Source organism: Mirounga leonina, unplaced genomic scaffold, assembly GCF_011800145.1.
Source record: "Mirounga leonina isolate KUSES-001 unplaced genomic scaffold, KU_Mleo_1.0 Mir_173, whole genome shotgun sequence".
NCBI classification, from domain to species: Eukaryota; Metazoa; Chordata; class Mammalia; order Carnivora; family Phocidae; genus Mirounga; species Mirounga leonina.
In genome coordinates, this window is record NW_023270447.1 from 70045461 (window position 1) to 70068551 (window position 23091).

General features: G+C 50.3%; 2 protein-coding genes across 5 annotated transcripts in view; both read right to left on the reverse strand.

Annotated features, from left to right (window-relative positions):
• Positions 1-800: 800 nt before the first annotated feature.
• Positions 801-13320, reverse strand: TXLNA (taxilin alpha). Of its 2 annotated transcripts, XM_035019227.1 has the most exons (12): positions 13224-13320; positions 12482-12691; positions 11327-11665; positions 10180-10251; positions 9770-9861; positions 7021-7191; positions 5491-5685; positions 4737-4856; positions 4424-4498; positions 3388-3480; positions 2897-2992; positions 801-1515 (listed from the first exon to the last, which is right to left on the reverse strand). In XM_035019227.1, exons 2-12 carry the CDS (start codon positions 12657-12659, stop codon positions 1189-1191), a joined length of 1758 nt encoding a protein of 585 aa, XP_034875118.1. In that variant the 5' UTR covers positions 12660-12691; positions 13224-13320; the 3' UTR covers positions 801-1188. The 2 variants fall into 2 exon arrangements, with proteins under 2 accessions (XP_034875118.1, XP_034875119.1); XM_035019228.1 differs by lacking the exon at positions 10180-10251 and having other exon boundaries at positions 13224-13319.
• A 2870-nt stretch (positions 13321-16190) lies between these two features.
• KPNA6 (karyopherin subunit alpha 6) overlaps positions 16191-23091 on the reverse strand; it is a 58050-nt gene continuing 51149 nt past the window's right edge. For all 3 annotated transcript variants that reach the window (XM_035019229.1, XM_035019231.1, XM_035019230.1), the window contains exons 13-14: positions 21993-22171; positions 16191-21372 (exon numbers count right to left, since the gene is read on the reverse strand). In XM_035019229.1, the coding sequence (XP_034875120.1) occupies positions 21185-21372; positions 21993-22171 (367 nt within the window). In that variant the 3' untranslated portion in view covers positions 16191-21184. The remainder of the gene's footprint in view (positions 21373-21992; positions 22172-23091) is intronic.

The window sequence follows — 23091 nt, forward strand, 5'->3', positions numbered from 1 at the left end:
CAGACAAGAGCTGGGGGCTTCCACACAGGAACTGAGACATCAAGGACATACTTCAGCTTATTCTTTAGGCAATGGGACCAGGGCAAATCTCAAGGATTGCACATTAACGGTGGGGTTAGAAGCAGAAACAGACTCCTAAAAGCCAAGGGGACAGTTGGGCACGGGGCCCAGCAACTGCCACATGGAGACAGTGGTGATGGGCATCAGCAGTGGCCTCCCAGGACCGAAACACATAGGCAAGCTTGTGGCAAAACCATCAGATGCCCTTCTCTTCCTCCTAACTGCAATCTGATTTCACCGAACAGGAAAGCTCAGCACCAACGTGGCAAAGATACCAGGTGGGGTGTTGAGGGTGGGGGGCACTGGAGGCCAACTGCGCCAATGCCCCTCCTCCTTCCTCAGATCAATACACACACTGTCATGTGCAAAACAAAAACAAAAAACAGAAACCTTCAGAAAGCATCCTTTGGGTGATCTCTTGTCAATCATTTGTGCAGGCTAGAGAGGCACCTGTGAATGATAAGGCTACTGAGAAGCATCGCTGGCCTGGTCCTGGCACCACCTGAGGGCTCCCTAACCGTGTACCAGCCCACAGCAACTTTCTCCAGGTCCCCCGTCCAAAGCAGGACAGCAGTTGGATCCCCAGCTCTGAAGGCCCCGCCCGGGGACCCCTTTCTCCAGGTTAAGAGAAGCAAAGGAGCTTCCAGGGGAGCTAGGTGAGCCAGAGCTGCCCAAGCCCTGCTAACGAGGGAAATGCAGTCAAGGCCTGAGTGTATCACTTGTCACAAGCCCTCACGGGCAGGAAGGGAGGGATCTGAGCCTCAAGTCAGGCAGGGGAATGCTCAAGTCACTTGTCCTGCCAGCTCACTGTGACAGCAGCTACAGATGGCAGCTCCTCTTTCAGACTCTTCAGCTCACAGAAGAGCCAGTGACTTCACCCGTACACACCCCCACCTCCAGTGCAAGCCCATGTTCCACTTAAGAGACAGAAAGGTAGGAGGCCTTGCACATATGCCGTATGTATGTAAAACTGACCCACGAAATCCAAAACTGCCAAGTGTCAGATGCCAGCCAGGTCGGAGCACCCTGGGCCTCAGCACTGGACTGCTTAGCGGTGGGAGCCTTGCCTGGGCCAGGCCTGGCTGGGCTGCTTGCTCCCTTCCCAGCACGCCCCCCGTGCCAGGTTCCCTAGGCGGTGGTGGAGGTGGACTCCTGGGGCCCCGCTTGGCCGGGTGTTTCTGTGCTCGCTGCTCCAGGGCAGCAAGGAGCTTCTGTGACCCTCGGGGAGCTCGGTGATTGGGCTCCAGGACCCTCACAACCTTGATCCCTGGAGGCGGTTGCAGCCTCTGGTCTTCGCTCAGGGCCGCCGTCAGGGAGGGAGCCCTGGCCACCAGCACTCAGGTCCTGTACCCTTTTGTTCAGGTCGTTGCGCTCTGTCTGCAGCGCCCGGCACAGCTTCTCCAGCCGCTGGATTTTCACCTGCAGGCCCTCCAGCTCTTTGTCCCGGAGTGTTTTCTAGGGAGAGAAATGGGGCCTCAGTGCCACACCATCAACCCCCACACCACAGAGTCACGTGGTAGAAAACATTCACACCTGAATGATACTGGGAGCAGACCAGAGCCAAAAGCTGGTCCCTTCCTAGTGAAACAGCCCTGGTGGGTGCCAAGACGTGGCTGCTGGTAGGGGGCAGTGTGGCGCCGAGAAGGGGCGTGTCTTGAAGACCACTTATTTCTCCATTTATCCGCCAGATGACACAAAGTAAGACCTGGCTTTTAAAGCCTATTTCCTTATCTGTTACAATGGCCTACTGGGGTGCTTGGATGGCGCCAACGGTTCAGCATCCACTCTTGATTTCGGCTCAGGTCATGATCTCAGGGTCACAAGACAGAGCCCCACGTCAGGTTCTGGGCTCAGCAAGGAGCCTGCCTGAGATCCTCTCCTCTCCCCAATCCTGTACCCCTCCCCTCTGCTCACACATGCATGTGCACACATGCTTTCTCTCAAATACATACATCTTTTTTTTTTTTTTTTTAAGATTTTATTTATTTATTTGAGAGAGAGAGAATGAGAGACAGAGAGCATGAGAGGGAGGAGGGTCAGAGGGAGAAGCAGACTCCCTGCCGAGCAGGGAGCCCGATGCGGGACTCGATCCAGGGACTCCAGGATCACGACCTGAGCCGAAGGCAGTCGCTTAACCAACTGAGCCACCCAGGCGCCCTAAATACATCTTTTTTTAAGGTTTTATTTATTTGAGAGTGCATACACATGTGCACAAGGGCGGGGAGGGGCTGAGGGGCAGAGAGACAAGCCGACTCCCCAATGAATGGGGAGCTCAACTTGAGGCGATCCCAGGACCCTGAGATCATGACCTAAGCCGAAGTCAGATGTCAGATGCTTTACCAACTGAGCCACCCAGGTGCCCCTAAATAAATCTTTAAAAAAAAAAAAAAAAGGCTAACATCAACCTCACAGATCTTGAGAAGGTTCAATGAACTGCCATTACCTAAAACATTCAGGACGGTCTAGTATATAGTAGCTACTCCAGCAACTAGTTCCTTTCTTCTGCATCTCAAACCATGAAATCAAATTAGCTGAGCTACTCTGCATATAAACTGTGCGCACCATTGGTACTCCTTGGTTTTCGGTTCCTGTATTTCTTTCATCTGTTCTCTTTGCTTCTACTGCAGACCTACCACTGGGCTCACCATCTCCCATGGGGCAACAGTCGGCAGTGCCTTTGGACAGATGGACATGTAAGTCCCAGCGCCATCTCACGCCAGCTGCATGACTTACTGGTAGGATGCAGAGGAAAGGGCCCAACACTCAAAAACTGCCTCCCCGCCGCCCCCCCCCCCCCCCCCCCCCCCGCTCCAGCTGCAGAGCACACGCAACCCACCTCCTCAGCCATCTCAAGCAAGGCCTTGTTGCTGCTTTCCCACCGGGACCGGTACATGGTGGTTTCTTTCTCCAGCTTCTTGATCTTCTTAGTCATCTGGGTTATGGGACAGAAAGAAGGAAATGGTCAGGGGGCCAGACCATCTGTGCATCTGTGTCTCCAAGGTGGGGAACAGTCCCAACAGGGCAAGGTATTACGGGCGCAGTCAGTGCCTTTGGTACCACCTTGGGACATCTCAAGGTCAATGCCGCCACCACCACCACCAAGGACTGACAAGGCTGCCCCTTGTCCAGGACAACCTGGAGGACGCACTTATCAGTGATGCTTCCTTGAGAGGTGGGGAAAGGCTCGGATCCCTCCTTACAGCCCACCCTTGGTATCAATCACACTGTTACTGTAAACAGCTCCCCAGGAGGCACCCCAGGGGCTGGGGCTTCTGGAAGACAGGCCCGGTGAGCCGCTGCAGCCACACCCAGCCTGGACACTGTTACCTTCTCCATCTCCTGTTTGAATGTGGTGAACACCTCACTGCTTTTGGAAAGAGTGTTCTGGAATTCCTCAAACTTCTCTGTGTATAGGGCCAGCTGGGTGAGAAAGAAGCCGAGATAAGATCAGGCTTCTCTGGAGGACACTTCGGGTTAACACAGTCAGACCCAACCTTGGACCTCGGACCCAACAATTCTATTGAGATACCATTTTTCTTTTCTTTTTTTAAACGATTTTATTTTTTTGACAGAGCAAGAGAGCATAGATAGGGGGAGCGGTAGAGGGAGAGGGAGAAGCACGCTCCCCACTGAGCAGGGAGTCAGACTTGGGCTCGATTCCAGCACCCTGGGATCACAACCTGAGCTGAAGGCAGATGCTTAACCGACTGAGCCACTCAGGCACTTGAGATACCATTTTTCTTTAAAACAAAACAAAAACTATGTATTTGGAAGGACGGAATCCAAAATGTTAAGCCTAGAAAGCAGGATTTGGGGTGACTTATATTTTGCTTCTTTTTTTTTTTTTTTAAGATTTTATTTATTTATTTATTTGAGAGAGACAATGAGATAGAGACAGAGAGAGCATGAGAGGGGGGAGCGTCGTCAGAGGGAGAAGCAGACTCCCTGCCGAGGAGGGAGCCCGATGCGGGACTCGATCCCGGGACTCCAGGATCATGACCTGAGCCGAAGGCAGTGGCTTAACCAACTGAGCCACTCAGGCGCCCCTTATATTTTGCTTCTATGTATGTTTTCAAACTTTTCTTCTGAAATTAAGTATAATTAATGTAATTAAAAACAACCGTTCCATCCCTGCCTCCTCAAAAGTAGCACAACACTTCCAACTAGGAACGAAGTCCTTCAAGCTCACCTAGCCACCTGGTCACCACCATAGGTGCTGGGCGGGTCCAGAGAGAACAAAGGCTCAGCAAGGTCACACAGCAGTCAAGGTGGTCCTAGAACGAGGGTCTCATTTCCCTCCCCCAGGATGGGGCCCAGTGAGGGGACCTCAAGAGGCACAGGATCAGGACCCACTCTGTCTCACCTGCTGCTTCAGGTGGGTCTCCTGCTGCTTCATCAGCTCGCACATCCTCTGGGACTCCACTGCCTCTTTGAGGAGCTATTTCCAAGACAGGACCCCAGATCCTATCAGAAGCCCCGAGGGGCTGTTTGGTCTTTTTTAGCCGTATGCCCCAGGACCCACTGAAGCTTCCTGCTCTCTGACTGCTATCTGAGGAAGCAATGCCCTGGTCTGGCCAGGCGGCAACCTCTCCCTGACACACCTGATGACTTATGAGCTGAGCCAGAACCCAACCTGCCTCCTCCCAGACTCCCCACCCTCAGGGCCCGAGCCTCACAAAATCCTTCTCCCGCTGGTGCCTCTCCTCTGCCTCCTTCAGCATCTCTTGGGCCTGCTGGAGCTTGGCATCCACCAGCTGCTGCTGCAGGTCCTTGTGTTTGAAGACTTTGTCGATATGCTGCAGGAAAGCATGGTGGGAGGGCCACCTGTCAGCACCTCCCTTTCTCAGGGAGGCCTGGTGGCTACAGAGACGTCCCATCTGCAGAGACCAGGGTCCCCTGCCCAGCCTCCCATCTCACTCTGACACGCTGGACTCCTCACGTTCCACAGCACTTGGGCCCCTTGTCCCTGGAAGGTCTACTTCCGAATCTCCCCTTGTTTCTCTCCAGTCAGTCCTGGGTGGGCACAGGGATGAAACTGGCTCCCAAGAAGCCAAGTAATAAATACACTCAAACCTCCGGCCCCAGATCACTCTGCTGGGCTAACAGCCCTCACTTTTGTAGCCCGACTCCCTTGTCAATGGGAAGAAAGGACAGAAACGACACCTCCGCCAACACAACAGCTTAGCTCCCTTGGCAAAGATCTGCCCCATCTATAGCCCAAGACTAGATGTGCAAATTTCAAGGCAGTCCCCCGAACTGCCGGAGGGGCCCTGGGGGCCGGGAGTGGGTGAGACCGCAAGAGGCGGTGGACTCGGTGTGGCTTCAAAGATCAAAGCAGCTGGGAAAAGGCGCGTGGGGACGTCACCTACACTCCTAATAGGACAGGAAAGATGGCCTGGAGCTGGGTGTTGGCTGTGCAGGACTCCTTACCTCCTCCCGGAGCTCGTACTGCTCGATCAGCTTCTTGAGCCTCTCTGCCAGCTCCATGTTCTCCTGGCGCAGCTTGGAGTTACGCTCATTGTGCTGTTCCATCTGCAGTTGAATGTCGTTCAGCGTCACCTGGAAGTGTGAGGTCACCTCCTTGCGCTTCTCCTCTTCCTCCCGGGCCCGCTGCACGCCTTCTTCCTGGGCAGAGAAGTCAGCCCCATCCCCATCAGCCGCAGCTCCCCAGCCAGCCATGGTCTGTACCGACAACCCTCTCTGCTCTCAGAGTGAGGAGCGGCCAGGTTGCAAGATGTCCTGCGATGGGGCTCCCAATGGACCCCTCTATCAGGTGACAGCAAGGGAGAGATTCTCGCCCTAGAACGATGCAGGCATTCTAGAGGAACCTGGATCTCCCGAAGCCCATTCTTCCAGACCTCAGGTTAAGTGGTCTTGTTTCTGCACTTTCATTTCTCACCTCTCACCCCCACTGCCCACCGCTGACCCCTAGTTCAGTAGTACCCAGGGTTGGCAAGATTGTGCAGAATTAGGCATGCAGACACTATTGGTGGGAAGGCAATCTGGCAAAATCTATTAAAATTTACAATGTGCACATTCTTTGACCCAGACATTTCACTTCTGAGATTTATCCTATGGATAAATTGTATACAACGAGCCGGGGATATATATATATAACTAGAACTTCCACTGTAGCTCTATGTATATAGTAGTGTAAACTTAGAAACAACGCAGCAATTCCTTAACTGGGGCACTGATAAAATACCGTACATGCATACAATAATGCTGTCAAACAGAATGAGACAGCCCTCAATAAACTGAGAGGGAAAGGCAGCTACGCATTCTGGGAAGTGAGAAGACAGAACGGGATGTGAAACGATACACGATGACGGCTCCGTCTGTACGGAACCCTATGTGGGAGTGCGTACAGATGCAGCTAGTCTGCGGGCTGTACTTAAACTTGGGCGTAAGTACATGTACTTCCCAGTGGTTTCTGATGGACACTGGGGTTGAGGAGGGTGGGCAACTGTCACTTTTAAGCTGCTATACTTTTGTCACCTTTGAATCTCTCCTACCAAGTTTATATTAAAGTTGAAACGCTGTCAAACTAAAAATGAGCAAAACACATTGCAAAATACCATATATTTGCTGATCCAAATTTGTAAGAAATAGATAAAGGATCCAGAGGTCAGAGCAGTGACTGGGCTTTAACCAGACTGACCCCGCCCCCGAAGCAGCAGAACGAAGAGAAAAGCCCCAGCATTCCAGACCCACCACGGCTGGGAGAGGAGCTGCCTGCCAGAAACTGAACAGTACGGAAGCCCTGCCTCCCGGGCTCCCTCAGCCCCGCAGCCCTCACGTTACCGGACACGAGGATGGGTCAAGGGGTTCTAAGAAGCTGCCGCTAAGGTAGGGGCGTCACCGGGGACACTGATGTCTCTGCTGAAAGCCCGTGCTACTTCTTAAGGGCAAAGCCCACCGAAGAGTGGAAGTCAAGGGAAGCAGTCGCGGGCCGCCCACCTTGAGCGAGCGGTTGTGGCGCTGCAGCTCACGGCACAGGCTCTCCAGCTTGCTGCGGGCCAGCACGGCCTTGCTGTGCTCCCCGCGCAGGTGGTCCTTCTCCTGCACCAGCTGGCTCTGCTTCTTCTGCAGCAGCTTCATCTGCTTCTGGGAGTTCCGGTGCTCCTCCAGCTGAGGACAGGCAAGGCAAGGAAGTGCCGTGTGGGGCCCTTCCCCGGGGACCCCGGCCCTCTCCCGACGCCAGTTGTTAAGGGCTCCAGCTGGACACCGTGCGGGTGACTCACACCTCTCCGACAACCCCGAGGGCCCCGTGGCAGGGATACAGAAACGGGCCGTTGGGACAAGCAGGGCTGCAGACCCCAGCTTCTCCCTGCTCTGACCAGAGACAAAGTTCTCAAGACTCTCACCTCTTGGGACACTCATGCCCTCAGATGAGACCCCCACCACACCCTCTTGTACTCAACAGACCCCCGTCACTCCCTCTCGCTGCTCCGAGACTCTGCACCATTTCTCTCCTCAGTGTGATTGCTGTTACCATTTTGGCCTTTTCATTATGGACAGATCTTAACCTCCTCCTCAGCCCCGTCCTCCCCGCCGGATCAGCTACCCTCCTGTGAGCCCATTCAACGCGGATACAGTGTGACTCAATTATGTAATGACAACTCTTCCAGTGGCCACGTTAAAAAGGTAAGTAGATGACATTAACACTAGTAAAACATTTACTTAATCTAATATTTATTATTATAATACTCAACCTGAAACCAATGTAAAAAATTTGCGTATTTTATTCTTCCCCTTTCCTTAGGTGTTTGAAATCCAATGTGTATCTTACGCTCAGAGCACATCCAAATCCAGACTAGCCACATTTCAATTGGCTAATGGTTACTGTCCTGGACCATGAGATCCAGGTTTTGTCATTACCCAGAAGCACACATATCTCCATTATCTCATGCCAGGGCAGGACCACTATCACCTATCATTCTAGTTCCTTTCCTCCAATATCTGTGGTCCCAGAAAATCTACCACAGTGGACCTCCAACCTAATGACCCAATCATCCTTCCACTTTCCTTGAACTCTCCTTTAAATAATCATTGACTGGGCACCTGGGTGGCTCAGTTGGTTAAGCGACTGCCTTCGGCTCAGGTCATGATCCTGGAGTCCCGGGATCAAGTCCCGCGTCGGGCTCCTTGCTAACCGGGGAGTCTGCTTCTCCCTCTCCCACTCCCCCCTCTTGTGCTCTCTCTCAAATAAATAAAATCTTTAAAATAAATAAATAAATAATCATTGACCTTCTTACCTTAGATTTCTTATACCCTCAACTCTCTTGCCCCTTTTTCCTAGCAAAACTCCAACCCTGATATACCAGCCTTCTGATTCCTCTACACCGCACTGAGGCAGTCTTGCCTGAAGAATCTCACTTTAAGTTCGTGGCCACCGCTTTGGGGCAGACCCTTGTCTGCCACGCAGCCCAACTATATTCCTTATGTTATTCACACTCCTCTTCCACAGAAGTATTTCATCGTCCTCCTTTTCAACTCTCCTCCGCCCCAGCAACAACTATCTTTCTCATTTTGCTGAGAATGGAAGCAACCAGAGGCACAGGGGCAGAAGCTCCACCTCTGCCCACCCACCTCCAGCTGCCTTCTCCTTTAGTCACCAGGACCCAGCCATGCTTCCTACCACAGCCCGCCCTCCCGCTCTGGCCCTTACCTCCTCGTCTACTTGAGAACATCACTCTAGCGACTCAGCTACTCCTCTCTTCATCAATCTTTCCCCGGCTGGCTCATTCTGAAGGGGTGGTATCTTTTTCATATCCTGTCCTTTATTTAATCATTATAATAACCCCACCAGGCAGGTGTGATTTTCACAATTTTACAAATGAGAAAAATTCCCTATAGGAGAATTCCAGCTAATAAATGTGAATGGAGTGAAAGTTAAAAATAAGTAGTCAGGAAATGACCCTGGATGAACCCATTCATTCAAATTCTGATGGCAACCTGACTAGGGAGAAACCTGGGTGGCCCCACCTGAACCCAGTGGACAATCTTCCATCACTAAAAGCGGGAGGAGCACACTGTGTTTCTCTACAGAGTACTACTTATGAAGAGCTCTTATCAAAAGTGTTGAACTTGGATTGGATCAAGCTTCTAGAGCTCATTTCCACTTTATCTGCAGGAACTAAGGAACAAATTAACTGCCACCACAAAGCGAGAAAGTGAGGCACCCTACAGGACAATTGATCTGCAATATGTCAATCTCATGAGAAAAAGGTTGGCAGTAAGATGAAGACTGTTTTGGAGTAAAAGGAAAAACAGCTGTAAGGACCCAATGCATTAAATGGACCTCCCTAGACCCTGATTTGATCAAACAGATATTCTAAACAACCGGGGAAAGATTCGGATTAGAGAATATCACATGACCAGCGCTAATTGTGTGAGGACGGCGCTGTGCATTTCCACATTTTGGGGAGATGCACACTGAAGCACACAGGTGTGAGATGACGTGGTATCTGGGACTGGGGCCAGAAGCCAGGGTTCTACCACTGGAATGTGAAGGGTCTCCTCTTACAGTCGGCCTGGAAGAGACCAGCTGGGACTTGACTCCCCACATAACAGATGCGGAAAAGGCTCAGAGAGAGGCTGAACAGGAATTAAGCCATCCACCTGCCACTGCACCCTCAACCCCATGCCAGGTGGCCTGCTGACTTTCCGAGGCAGGGCGGGTGCAAGGAGAAGGGGGAGAACTGACCAGTTCGGCATACTTCTTGCACAGAGCTGCAAGCTTCTCCTCTGGGGTGCTCAGCGTGTTCAGTGTCTGCATCAGCAATGTGATCTCCTTCCCTACAAAGCACAGGGAGCAAAAGCATGGACCCCTTTCTCTGGGGCTCTCCCCAGGCCCCCGCTTACACTCTTAGGCTTCGAGGCAGCCCTCCACCATTATACTTTATATTGTTTGTTGAACAGGCTGCTGTCCTGTCAGACCGTGTGCTTCATGAGGGTGGCCGCCAAATCACTCCTGCCTATTCCAGTGACCCCAGTGCTGCCCGGTACTGTCCCTAGTGCCCATCTCAGAGGACGTGCTCCACAACCGCTTGACAAATGACTGAGGCTATGTGGAGACTGCGTGGTGAACACTGGGAGTGGGAGAAAAAAACTTGCCTGCTCTACCAGCAGGAGAAAAAAAGACATCCCACTGGCCAAGTGCTACTTGTCGACGCAAGGAAGGCCCTTCTGAAAGAGAATGGATGCAAAAAAGGAATAGGTCTCCTTGGGAACGACTAAACTCTTATCAACAGAGGCAGCCACACAGTGAACTTTATTTGTTCCCTCCCAAACACTGAACTTTAAATCAAATACATCTTCCAATATTTGATCCCAAGATTAAGAAACAACAAAAACAAACAAAAAAACCCTCTTGTAATTAGGATGACAGGCAGAGATGCGGAAATAAGGACTAAGACATGGATATATCACTTAACTTTGATTCTTTAACACTCACACTACCTCCCCGCCCCCCATAACTTTCTCTCACTGTCTGTGCCTGAGTCAAGGGCTCTTCCTTCTGTCTCCCTGGAGGGCTGCTGTACAGAGCACAGCAGCCAGCTCCTGAAGTGTCAACCCCAAGAGGCCCAAAAGATCAGTGTGGAGACTGCAAGCATTGGCACACAGGCCACATCCAACCCACATGTGGGTTTTGTTTGGCTCCTAGCACATTAGTTGCCAATTGTTAAAAATCCAGAGGGATTTCATGTAACTCTGCATAAAAGGGGCAAAAAAAAAAAAAAGGCTGGCCACACTTAGCCTGTAGTGTTACATGCTATCAGCATGCTGGGACCAGAGGGCAATCACCCCTTCGGATGAAGTAGGCAACATCTTGTCTTCATAGGATCCCCTGTCTAACTTGGCTTATTTGAGTTTTCAACCCTGGTCTAGTCCAAATCTTACTGCAGACAAGTGAAAACTAAGGACCAGAAAGGAAAAGGTCTTGCCCAAGTTCACAGAGCAGGTTAGAAACAGTGCTGGCTGACACAAGAGCCCGCCCAGGCCTCCTGCTCTCCATTTTCTCAAAGATGGAGCAGGGTACATTTTGGTTCCCATCTACTCCCAAGGCCAGAAGCCCCTGTGCAGTGAACAACCTACATGCCTCTGTTCTATGGCCCACAACCCTGGCTTGGATCAAACTAATGTGACTTGCTGCTCTGGAAAGTAGTTTCCTCTGAATCCTGGCACAGCAGGTTAGCCCAAGGAATGTCAGGTCCAAACTCCCCCGCCTCACCAGCCTCGCCAGCAGCTGCCCTCTGCTCACCCAGACCCTTGGCTTTCTTCTTCTCCTGCGGCCTTCGGTGATCTCGGTCTCCGACCTCGTCACTTGCCCGGATCTCATCTGTACCCGGCTCCCCCTTGGAGGTCTCCTTCTCACCATTGACTACTGGGGTCTCTGGCTCAGGCTCCCCATTCCGCGAAGCATAGGTCCGGGACTTGTCTGCATCTTCGGGTTCAGCAGGCTCACCCTGTGCCCCATCCTCACCTGGGCCCCCCTGATTGTTGTCCACACAGTATGTACTCAGGATGTCTTCCAACTGGCGGCTCAGCTCCTCAGAGACATCACGGAGGGCCCCAGACTGAGCAGTTTTGGCTTGTGCTCCTACAGCAGGGCAGGATGAGGGGCAGAATGAGAAACAAGATGGTTATTCCACTGGCTGGGATTTTTCAGGCCCAAACTTACTGGTTTGGGTTAAACGTTGCCTACCTTCTTTAAGCCTCAGTTTATTCACCTATAAAATGATATAATTATTTCCCACTACTGCCCACCATGTCTGTTTTGAGTGTGAAAGAAATCAAGGAAATAAAGCATCCAGCACAGAGCTCAACATCTAGTCCATCCCCCTTCTCCCTGCAAAAATCATTTCTGGCTATTAAAGTTCCAGGGGCGACTGGGTGGCTCAGTTGGTTAAGCAGCTGCCTTCGGCTCAGGTCATGATCCCAGGGTCCTGGGATCGAGTCCTGCTCGGCGGGGAGCCTGCTTCTCCCTCTCCCTGCCTCTCTGCCAACTTGTGCTCTCTCTCTGTCAAATAAAATCTTAAAAAAAAAAAAAAGTTCCAGAAAGGCCTCCAATGTGAAGAGCAGTTACCCACTGGTGAATATATATATATTTATATATATATATTTATAGTATTTATAACCTGGGCTGGCTGTCTCATTTGATTGCCACCTGATTTAACCCTGTCAAAGCCTTCTCTCAAGACTTCTGTTCCCGTGCTTAGAGTGGGAGGCTCTATCAACGTCCCCCCCCCTCGGGAAACGGGGATCTGGGGGTGGACCAGACTCAGCGCGGTCGCCCTCTCATTCTACATTTCCTCCTTCCTGGGTAACCAGCGGCACAGGCCTCCAACTCCAGAAGCTACCCTGGCGCACCACAAACTCCTCCCCCTGCCCGCTGGAAAGCAGAGCTGGCACACACCCTCAGTCTTCCCCGGAGCCTGGCTGGAGGAACCTTCGGCTTCTGTCGCAGGAGCCGGCTGGCTGGGCCGCCCCTGGGTTCCCTCTGGTCCTGCTTCCGCTTGCCCCGGGTTGGTTTTGGGGTTGGAAGTGTTGCCCGACTGCTTAGCAGCCCCGTTCTTTTTGTCTTGGTTCTTCATTGTGGTTTGCAATGCTAGGCTGGGAACAGATCCTATAGAAACAAGCACACTCGCTATTTTCCAGACTTCGAAATTCTTCACAGCTTGGAGGCGAAATCCCAATACCGGGTGCACAAAGCTTCTTAGAACACACTGGCCGGCTTTCACCGGAGGGAGCCAACGGTTCCGTCTCAGGCCGGTCAGGGAAGCACGGCGCGCCCAGGCAGGTTTTCGGGGCGCCGCTCCAGAAGTAGGGCAGGCGAGGCCTCCTTTTTCTCGAAGCCGCTTCCCGGCACTACACGGCCCCCTCACCACAGGCAGAGCGCGGGATAGGCTCAGGGCCGGAGACTGACGTGGCGGGACGCTCGATTCCCGTCCCTCCCCCGGCCCCCAGGCCCCACGTGGGCCACCCCCCCGCCGCGCGCGCAGCCACCCACGCCCCGCGCGCCCTCCAGCCGCGCGCCCCGCCCGCCCGCGCATGCGCACAGGCCCCAGCCCGGTCCCCCCCGCCCCCCCCGGCCCGCGCCCTTGCGCAGAATCTGCATGATTCCCCCCAACTGGCCGAGAGCGTTCAGGCCCACAGACCTTCTGGTCGCCTAGTCCGCCCAGCCTCCGCGACACGCACCTCACTGCCGACCTCCCGACAGCTTCGCCCGCTCTGGCCTCGCACCGGAAACCCTGGGTAACCGCTGCCGGCCGAGCCGCCTGCTCCTGCCGCAGCCAATCAATAGCCGGAGCTCTCGCGGGGCTTTCTGGGAAAGATGAAGCGGCCTCTGAGGCGGGTGACTTGGGAAAGCGGGGGAGGGAAAGGACTACACCTCCCGCCATGCACCGGGGCTGACCCCCCCCCCCCCCCCCGCAACTTCCAAGGTGCAATAGAAAGGACTTTAGTTCTGGGAGCCGGATGCCCAGGAGGTCTGAAAGGAGCTAGTCATTCTGCACAAATACTCGAGTCCATCTCGTTCCTATCGTGAAGTTATAATTCAGGTCCAAAGCCCTGCGACTGGCTGTTCTTTCCTGCACACCCCCACTGGTCCTTACCGTCTGCTGTGAACATCTATGACTAGGAACTCTGAGGACAAGGGATAGAATATTGGGCTGGTAATCAGACCTATATTCCAGTCCTAACCTCATCGCTAATCTGTGTGATCGGGCATTCTTTTCTCTCCCAGGGCCTCATTTTCCGTATTCAAATGAAAACTTTCCATAACAATAGTAGTTCTTTGAGCGTTTACAGTGTGCATTTTTCCATCTACTAGCTTAATCCTCGTAACTACTTATTAAGATTAGTACTATTAGTTATTCCTATTTGCATCTGAGGACAGTAAGTCAAAAGTTACTTGTTCCATCGCTGTTGAATGGTGTGAGCAGGGATTCAAAACCAGTCTGGGACAGTGCCCATTTTAACTCCTGGACTACTCTGACTCCTACCCAGAAGAAATAACCATGGCACCCTTTCCCTGAGGATGAGTGAAGGTAATTTGGTGAAATTATTTACCCCCCGCCCCCAACTCTCCATTACCAGCCCCTGAGTCCCTCTTTGGAAGGAGCTGAGGGGGCTCTCTGCAAGAAGTTTGGCCTCAGCAGATTCCTGAACTTTTTCTATGGCCCATCCTCTACAGACAAAATCCGAGTTGCCCTGGGGCTAAAGGGGGAAAACCCAAACTTCTTCCAAATGTGAGATCACAGTTCTTTATTCAGCTGCCTATAGATAATGGAATAAAAAGCTAACAACCCATGTGCCTGGAATTTAATGTGTAAGTGGTTTGGCTTGTTTCCAGCTAATCCTGCCCATGCCCTCTTTTTTGCTCCCGCTATACTTTTACTATTTCCAGGATTTCCCAGTTTTTTGCAGGTGCTATTCCAGCTTCCAAAATGCCCTTCTGACAAAAACAGTATTTTGAGGTCCAACACAGAGGTCACTTTAGAGCCTTCCCAGTGCTCTGCAGTCTGTCCCTGCTCCCTAGGTCTGGATAGAGCTCTGTAACAGCATTAGTAATGAGATGTTGAAATTATTTGCTTACAATTCAATGAATATTGTAAGAACTGTTGGCTAAATTGTATTCCTAAAGCCCAGCATCAGTCCGGGGCAGCGAAGGCAGAGAATGAAATTGTGCAAATCGAGCATTGTTTTGGGGCTCTTAAGGATGTTCAGTATTTTCCCCAGTTAGACTTAAGGGCAGTGCTCTTCCTCATCCCTTAGTCTGTTTACCAGGTAACTTTGAGAATATGGTATAGTAGTATAAAGGTGGAACTCAAGCCAGAAATGTTGGGGATCCAGGTGTCTCCCAACTAAGGCCCTGATTATTTCCAGAAAAACATGTTGGAAATCTCTTGAGGTAACATATAAATCAGGCCTTGATGGCTTCCCATGGGAAGAGGGTGTTCTAGGCAGAGATAAAGATAAGAACAAGGCATGTGTGGGGTAAGGGGGTGGAATGGTGTAGCTAGAAAGATCAACAGTGGCCTACACGGGCCAGCTGGGTAATGAGTAGGCAGGCGAGGAATAAGAAAAATTGAGAAACATGGGTTAAATGTTCTCCTTTGCTGTAAAAGAAAATAGCAACAATTATTAACATTTTCCAGATTGTCAGGGAGACCATTGGGAATGGTGGGGATTGTGGTAAAATAGAGCTCTTGCAGATTGTTTTCAAGCAGAAGCTTAGATCCAGTAGTGCCAGAAATTTTTTTAGATCTTTTACAAAATGATGCCAATGAATTAAACATACTCTATCAGCCAACCAAAACCTTCCTTTTAGATTAAATCAGCTTTTTGGCTGGTTGTTTGTAATCTCTGTCGTGGGAATTGACCTAAATGGGAGTAGTTTGTATGACCCCAGTGGCTCAAAGGGCTGTTAACTGGAACTGATGAAATGTCAAAATCCTGTAGAGAAACTCTAGAAAATGCAAACTAAACTACTGTGACAGAACACAGATCAGTGGTTGCTGGGGGTTGGGCGGGAAGGGGGGACTCCACAGGGGCATGTGGAAACTTCTAGAAGTGATGGGATATGTTCACTATCTTGATTGTGGTGATGGTTTCATGGGTGCGTATGTCAAAACTTATCAAACTGTACATTTTAAATATGTGCCAGTTACTGTAGCTCAATTATATTTCAATAAAGCGGAGTAAAAAAAATTCTTGGGATACCTGAGTGGCTCAGTCAGCTAAGTGTCCTGACTCAGCTCAGGTCTTGATCTTAGGGTTTTGAGTTTGAGACCTGTGTTGTGCGCAGAGCTTACTTAAAAGCAATTCTTGGGGTGCCTGGCTCAGTTGGTTAAGCATCTGCCTTCGGCTCAGGTCACGATCTTGGGGTCCTGGAGTTGGGCCAGGTGTTGAGCTCCCTGCTCATCGGGGAGTCTGCTCCTGCCCCTCTCCCCCAGCTCCTGCACTCTCAAATGATTAAAAATCTTAAAAAAAATTTTTTTTCTTTATAAGCAGGAGCAGGCTGCTGCAATCCTAATTCCACTGTTAAGCCACAAGTTTAAACACCCTTGCCTCATTCATTTCCAAAAAATCCAGTTTAGGATGATTCGAAAGAAGACGATTTAGAACTTTGCAACAGGTTTTTATTTTTGCTTTATATCTAGTACAGTGTTTGAAACCTAAAGAAATACATTTTCTCTTCAAATTTGGATGTGTATATAAATATCATTTGTCTGGACTCAGCACACTCAATGCCACGGCTTCTTGGCCTATGTCTGCTCTGAAATCATCAAACTTTGTCCGTCTACCCAGGGGCCCTGAGAACATGGAAAATAGCCAGAGTCTGTAGTTCTTAGAAAACTAAAAGCAAATGAATTTGGAAAGAATAAACCAATGGGGGAAAGTTTCGATTCACCTTCCTAGGGTCTTTAGCTGGGAACCCAAGCTGTTTTTGAAGGACATCCAGTACGACCTCAGTGGATGGGACCTCATCCCCACCTCCCACCCCTCCTTAGCTTCTTTAGTCATCAAAGGCAGTTCCCACAGAAGCTGGCTAAGAGAGACAATACCGAACTCCAGGGTCTGAGGGTTCTGGTAGAGGTGGACTCTTTTTAATGACATCCTGGGTCAAGAAGTTCCCAGCCAATCTCAGGATCTGAGCTTTGACTTCCTTCACTGGCCCCAGGGCATGGCAGAGTTTTTTCTCCCCAAACCCAGGAGCTAAAAATCTAATCTACACAAGGGAGGAGGGCTAGCGTTAGGAAAGGGGTTTAGGTATGTGCTAACATGGACATCAGCAGTCAGGCTGGCCCAGAAATAGCAAGGTAGGCCCCAAACCACTGGAGACCTTTATGACACACTATAGAAACCTTTTTCCTGGATGTTCGGGGCCCAAAATTTAATGTTGCTGCCCACACCCAGTTTTGGTTCTGCACATACCCCAGGCCTGATGCAAAATGCCCTCTCAGAGGAACGATAACAGCTTTAATTCGCAGACTTGATTGGTATTGACGTCAAATTCTTCCCTTGTCATGGCCTTAAAGTGGGGGTGGGGCTAGGGGGTAGACCGTGGGATGACTGAATCACTTACGAAGGCCTTGGACAAAGAGCAGCCAGTGCCTACCACATGGATCCCCGCAGGGCCAAATTCTCAGCTTGCTGGCTTAACAAAAAGACTTCAAAAGTTAAGACACAGAAAAAATACTGGACAAGATTGGTCTAGAATGTGCAATCCTAAACGGCTGTGGAAGAAACCTACTCTGAGCAATTTCTCAGTCTCACACTCACTCACTTCTAGGACAGTCCTACCTAGAAGATGTTGCTACTGGTTACGAGTACATCCTATGGTTCAGTGCACTGAGCCTCCTCACACCTTTCCCCAGGCTGCCAGGGAGGCCTCCAGCCAGCCTGTCCTCCCTACGGCTCCCTGCCTTCAACTGAAAATCCAGAGTCTGGGCTCACAGATTATCTACTGAAGAATCCAAGATGATGGATACCAAGCTGAGTGAGTCTCAGGGAGAAGAGGAGGGAAGTACTGTTCATCCTCCCTTTTAGTTTGCTGGAAACAAGTAGCTCTAGGGTATAGAGGGAAACAGGTAGACATGAGAACATAGAAATCCAGTTCATTCTGTCAGATGGTTTTCATTTTAAACTAGTGTGACTTGAGGGAAAAAGTGTGCCTGAGAGCCTTCTTTCACTCTTCCTTGACCAAGTACAGTAGCAGCTATTATCTGTGCAGTTTAGCTCCAAAAAATAGGGGTCTTGGGAAGTGGCTTCCAGGGCAAAGAGTAGGAGTGGATCTAAGGTTCTTGGTAAAGGGGGAACAGCAAGGGTCCCCGAAAGCTGAGGTCATCAATGCCTGCTTTTCGGAAGAGTCATCTGTCCGCACTGCCCCAAGTAACCAGGCTGGCCAGCTGAAAGTGGAACCCATGAAGTTCTACCAGAAGGCAGCAGCCAATGCCAAGGCCATGCAGTCACCTGGGGACAACTCAGAATTGAAGGCAGACTTGTAAGACCAAAAACTATTAGTACTAGAGATGTTGGGGGTAGGATAACCAGAGGGGCTGGCAATAAAGAATAGGCAACAGTCTTTAAAACTTCAGCTAAAAGGCTCCTTATCCCCTGATCCACACCTAGATATCTCCACCTCCAGCGGAGATCTTAAATGGATATACCAGCCATGTGCCAGCATATGAAGATTCCAAAAACAGGTCTTTTCAAGGCTATCCCCGACAACAGGCTGCGGAGCCCCTTCATCCCTACAACATCCATTCAGAAATCTACCGGAAAGCAGACTGTGACCTCATTGAGGCCAGGGTCTGAAGTCCAGATCGGGGCTGCCCACGAAGAGTGGCTGTCAAGGCTGGGCTACGGAAATAATGTTTTGCTTTCCAAGAGGACCAAAGGAGAGAGGAGACACTGAAGATGTTATTGCCCCTGTGGGCTGGAAGAATCTCACCTGCTGACTGAAACAGGGGTAGAAGAAATAATGGGAAAATATGGTCTGAGGAAGACGCCAACAAAGGAAAGCTCCTAGAGGCCACTTTATCTGATGAGAAATCTGTCCTCATGTTGTACCCTGGGAGACTTCAGCCTTTCTAGACCCTGGAGAAAGCTGGCTTATAAGCAGCAGCCAGATGGATCAGAAAAGTCTTCCATCTGGTATAGGCCCCAGATCTGAGGTGCAAGATTTTAGAGTAGCTGGGAAAAGCAGAGTGTGTATGTCTCACAATAAAAATCTGGCCCCAATAACAGGGACTCAACTATTGCTTGAGATGTACACAATAGGTCCTACTAAAGTGCTTTGCCCTTTGGGAAGGACGGAGGGGGGCAGGTGGCTTCTCTTTGAACTGTAGGGGAAAAGTTTTGTAATGGAGTCAGTGGGCCAAGTAACAGAGGTCCGCCCCTTGTCTCCTTGTGGACCGGTATCTGTCATTCCTAGGCTGAAAAATAGCATCTGACGTACTAAGGTCAGGGTACTAAAGTCTGACGTCCTGAAGTGGCACAGCATTGGTGTGACTTTTCAGTGATAACCGCAAGCCCCACACCACCTTCCTCAGCAAATGGTTCTGAAGTTGGATCTCAACACTAGGAGAGGGCAAAGTCAAGACCAGTGACCGACAGTGAGCACCTGAACTTTAGATCTGTAAGCAGAGGGGCAGGGATTTAACCTGAGCCAGAAGGGATTTGCAGGAATGGGAGTGAGAGTGGCACTGTCCCTGGGGACGGGCAACGACAGCTCAGCGCAGGCACAGGACTGACCGCAGTGGGGAAGCAGGGGCAGGGCAGACTGTGCCCACAGCTCCACAGTTGGTCTACACTTAGCCAGCAACTTTCTCCACTCCTCTCCCCAACAACTGGGCTTTATTCTCATGTAATCCACCAAAGCGTAGGCAAGCCACTGAGGCACTGCTCTAGCTTTACTCAAAGAGAAAAGGCATTAGGATTATAACTGTCACAAGGAAGGGAAAAACCCAAACCAGGCCCAAGGATCCCAAACAGGAAAGATACCAATAACTCTCACAAAAGTCCCGAGGCTGCTAAGTTTCTATGATCACTGGTGAGGCAGCTGTGTCTGATACTTTGTGTGGCCAGGGCCTTTGAGACTGAATCTGAGAAGGCAGACTGCTTTCTGGGTTTCCTGATATAAGCAGGACGCTTAGCAATAAGGACTAGAGTGGTAGACTTCTCCGGGCCCTGGGGCCATCCTTGCTCCCTTCAGGTACTGGGACAATTAGACCAGGCTGACCTGCTATATGAAGGTTCCAGAGCTAAGGGTTGGTCCCAGGTGGTGGCCCAGAACCTAAGCAGAGAGGAAAAGGACCAAGCCCAGGCTCCCTGAGCGAAGCAGCTTCCTCCTCTCTTTTTGGTCGTCCTCACAGTATCCTACTTAAAGAAGTAACAGACAGTTCTTCCTCTTGAGACCAAATAAGATTGACCTACCTAATATATAGAATATAAAAAAATACAGAACTTTTTGACATTCTCTCCTTTGGAAGTAAAATATACATGATCCAACTATGGAAGAGGAAGAGGAAGAAGGAAGGCCAAAGGCAGGGATCCCTGGCTATCCCAATACATGACACTCTCACTCCACCTCCTCTGCAACTTATGGGTCACCAGAGCAAGGACTTTCTCCTCAGGAGAGAGGAAGGACCACTGCCCCCTGTCTCGTGCTTAGGAGAAAATACAGCTACCTCAGAGGTTCATTCAACTCCGAGGGGAATTTTCAAGTAAACAAATGAAGTTGGGTCGCACCACTGGAAGGTGGGTAGGAAACATGGGATCAGTAGCGACACATGGGAAGACCCACCTGAAGGCCTGCGCTCCTCCCCTCCACGCCCACTGGTGTACGTGCCCCTGGAGGGAAGGCGACCCCCCAAACTAAAGAGGTTCTGCGGAGGGGTTAGAGGGAGGAAGGAACCTTTGTCTCATAGTGACCTCCCCCTCAGCCTCTAGTCCCAGACCATGCTGGCAGCTGGGATTCCTAAAACCAGGAACTCATGGCTCTTGGAAAGAGCCATCTTAATACAAGAAAAATGTGCAAAAGAAAAAAAAAATTAAATAACTCAATCCAAGCATATAAGATTAATATTCTGTCAGAGCAAGAACACTTTGTTTTGAATTTTTCCCCTCCCCTCCCACCCCCCCACCTCTGGAATAGTCCATCTGCTCAAGTACCCAAGATAACAGTTACACAGATCAGGGCAGAGAACTGGGAAGGATGAAGGAAGATAAAAGGGAAGGAAGTCACCACTAAAGGAAAAAAAAAAAAAAAAAAAAATTAAAAAGGTGCAAAATTGATTACCTCAGTCCTCCTTTGTCTACCCCTGGGCTCCTGGGTTAAAGACATATGTGCAGCCAAAATATAGTGTAAGGAAGAAAAACCCAACACGTCCCCTTCTTGTCACAAAACCCAAATGTGAGCCTCAGATGGTTCCGTCTGTCCAGAGGGTGCTCCCTCCAGGGAAGGGGGCGGAGCAGGTCAAGAGCACAGTTTCCAGGGCAGCAGAGGTGTGTGGTGGCTGATGATGGGGGGGCTGGTTTCCCGCCCACCAGAGGGCTGCTTTTCCGCTGGTTGGTGGTGCTTCCCATCCCCTCCCCTCCCCGGAGGCAGACATTATAGCTGGAAGCCCTCCATGGGGGCCTCAGGCTGCTGGAAGATGAACTGCTGTTGTGTCTCATCCACCTGGGGAGCCAGGCTGCTATCATCATCTTCTACACCAAAGTAGTGCTCAATGAGGTCAAAGGCCTTCTGGTAGATTTCCTGGTTCTCATGGCTCTGGAGAAACTCAATTTTATCCAAGCCTATGATGGCGGTGGCAAGAAGGAAGGAGGGACAAGAGTAAAATGTAATTGCTCTTCTACGGGGCCATGAAACATTTATGTTTTTCTTTCCCTGAGCTATGTTAGTGTTTATCAACATAAGTAATACGATCAGATCTCTCTGACAAGAAAGAGGAGAGCCAAGACTTTTTCCTAAAATTACACAGCCCCAAAGGAAAAAGACCAAAATGTCAGTTGTAAATCCGAAGTTCTAGTCCTGACTCTGCTTTAAATACCTGTGTGGCCTGGGCAAATCATTAGCTTCTCTGAAGTCAGAGATGAGTGATGAACCCATGAAGTTCTACCAGAAGGCAGCAGCCAATGCCAAGGCCATGCAGTCACCTGGGGAACTTGCTAGAAACTGGAGCTCTTTTTTGCATCAGTGCCATGCCTACTTACTGGGCAGAGCCTATCAAAAAGAGAAGTGGATCTATTGCTCCTCAGAGGGAGAATGAAATGATGGGATAAAACCTTGTTCAATGATGACCCCCCAGATCCCACAGCCTTACATGTAAACTACCTTGGAGGCCCTCAGTCCCTGGGGTCCTGACCTGGAACCTCTCTACTTAAGGCAGAGGTGAGGCTAAAGACAGGACACATACCATAGGCTTCCTCAATGAGGCCACAGTAGGGGTTGACCCCTGAGCCACTGCGCTTGCCCTCTTGCTCTCCAAGCCGAAGGATGTTCTCTAACCCATTGAGGGCCACCTGCACAATCTTCGAATCCATCACAGTCAGCAAGTCACACAAGGGTTTGATGCAGCCCAGTGAGACCAGGTACCTAGGGGCAGAGACCAGGGAAGTTCTAAATTAATACAGGGCAGAAGAGGTGCTAGGCAGGTGCCGTAGGGCCTGTGGGTCTCCTTCACACATGTCAATACTCTCAGCAACCCCCTTTTGCTGAGCCTTCATATCCACTTCTTTATCTCAGTCTCTTCACTCTTCCAATGCTCTGGGTCTAGTTCATTTCCATGGCAAAGGCTGCCATAGATTGCTCCTCCTTGTCTCTATTGTCCCCTTGCTGTAACGTTACCACTCTGAACACATCACTTCCCTGCTTAAAATGTTCAGCCCAAGCTCTACAAGCCTGACAAAACAGACCCTCTCCGATCAGGTTCCTACCCTCCCATCATTCCCTTCCAAGGACATTACATTCCAGTCAAACAAGTAAACATCTCCAGGTTTCTGATTCTTGTACCTTTACTTAAATTTTCTCCTGTCCAAAAGGGCTTTTACAACCTTGAATCCTTCAAAGTTTAACTCAATGGTTATTCCTTTTCTCCTAAGGCTTTAAATATGCTGAATATATTCCTACTCCTCTTCCTGGGCAACAAGCTGAGGGCAAAACACTTGTCCAGCTCCCATCACTCCTACTCATGCTGATGATGGAAACCAAAATCAAAGAGCATACACACACACACACACACACAAAATGGCTATTTGCTTCTCCCAAGTGTCAACCCCCAAAAATGATTTCCCCCCAAAAGTTGCTATGAATGAATCACAGCATGGTTTCTCCTTCATTTGTATGGGTAATTCTCTGGAAGGTGGAAAGTAGAGGAGAGATGGATGTCTGTGTCCTAGGTTTCTATTCTCTTGGAAGAAAAGAGGTACATGCTTTAGAGGAATCTATTCCAGATTCCAATGCCAATCTAGTAGCTTACCAGTTAAACCTGGTGCTGTTGGACTGGGGCAGACCTA

Bases quoted from the DNA above. Each gene is read 5' to 3' on its own strand.
- TXLNA (XM_035019227.1), bottom strand. From the start codon at position 12,659: ATGAAGAACCAAGACAAAAAGAACGGGGCTGCTAAGCAGTCGGGCAAC. The intron at 11,666-12,481 runs GTGTGTGCCAGC...GCCCTGCTGTAG, and splicing joins GGCTCCGGGGAAGACTGAGG to GAGCACAAGCCAAAACTGCT. The intron at 10,252-11,326 runs GTGAGCAGAGGG...ATTCTCTTTCAG, and splicing joins GAAGAAAGCCAAGGGTCTGG to AAGGGCCTTCCTTGCGTCGA.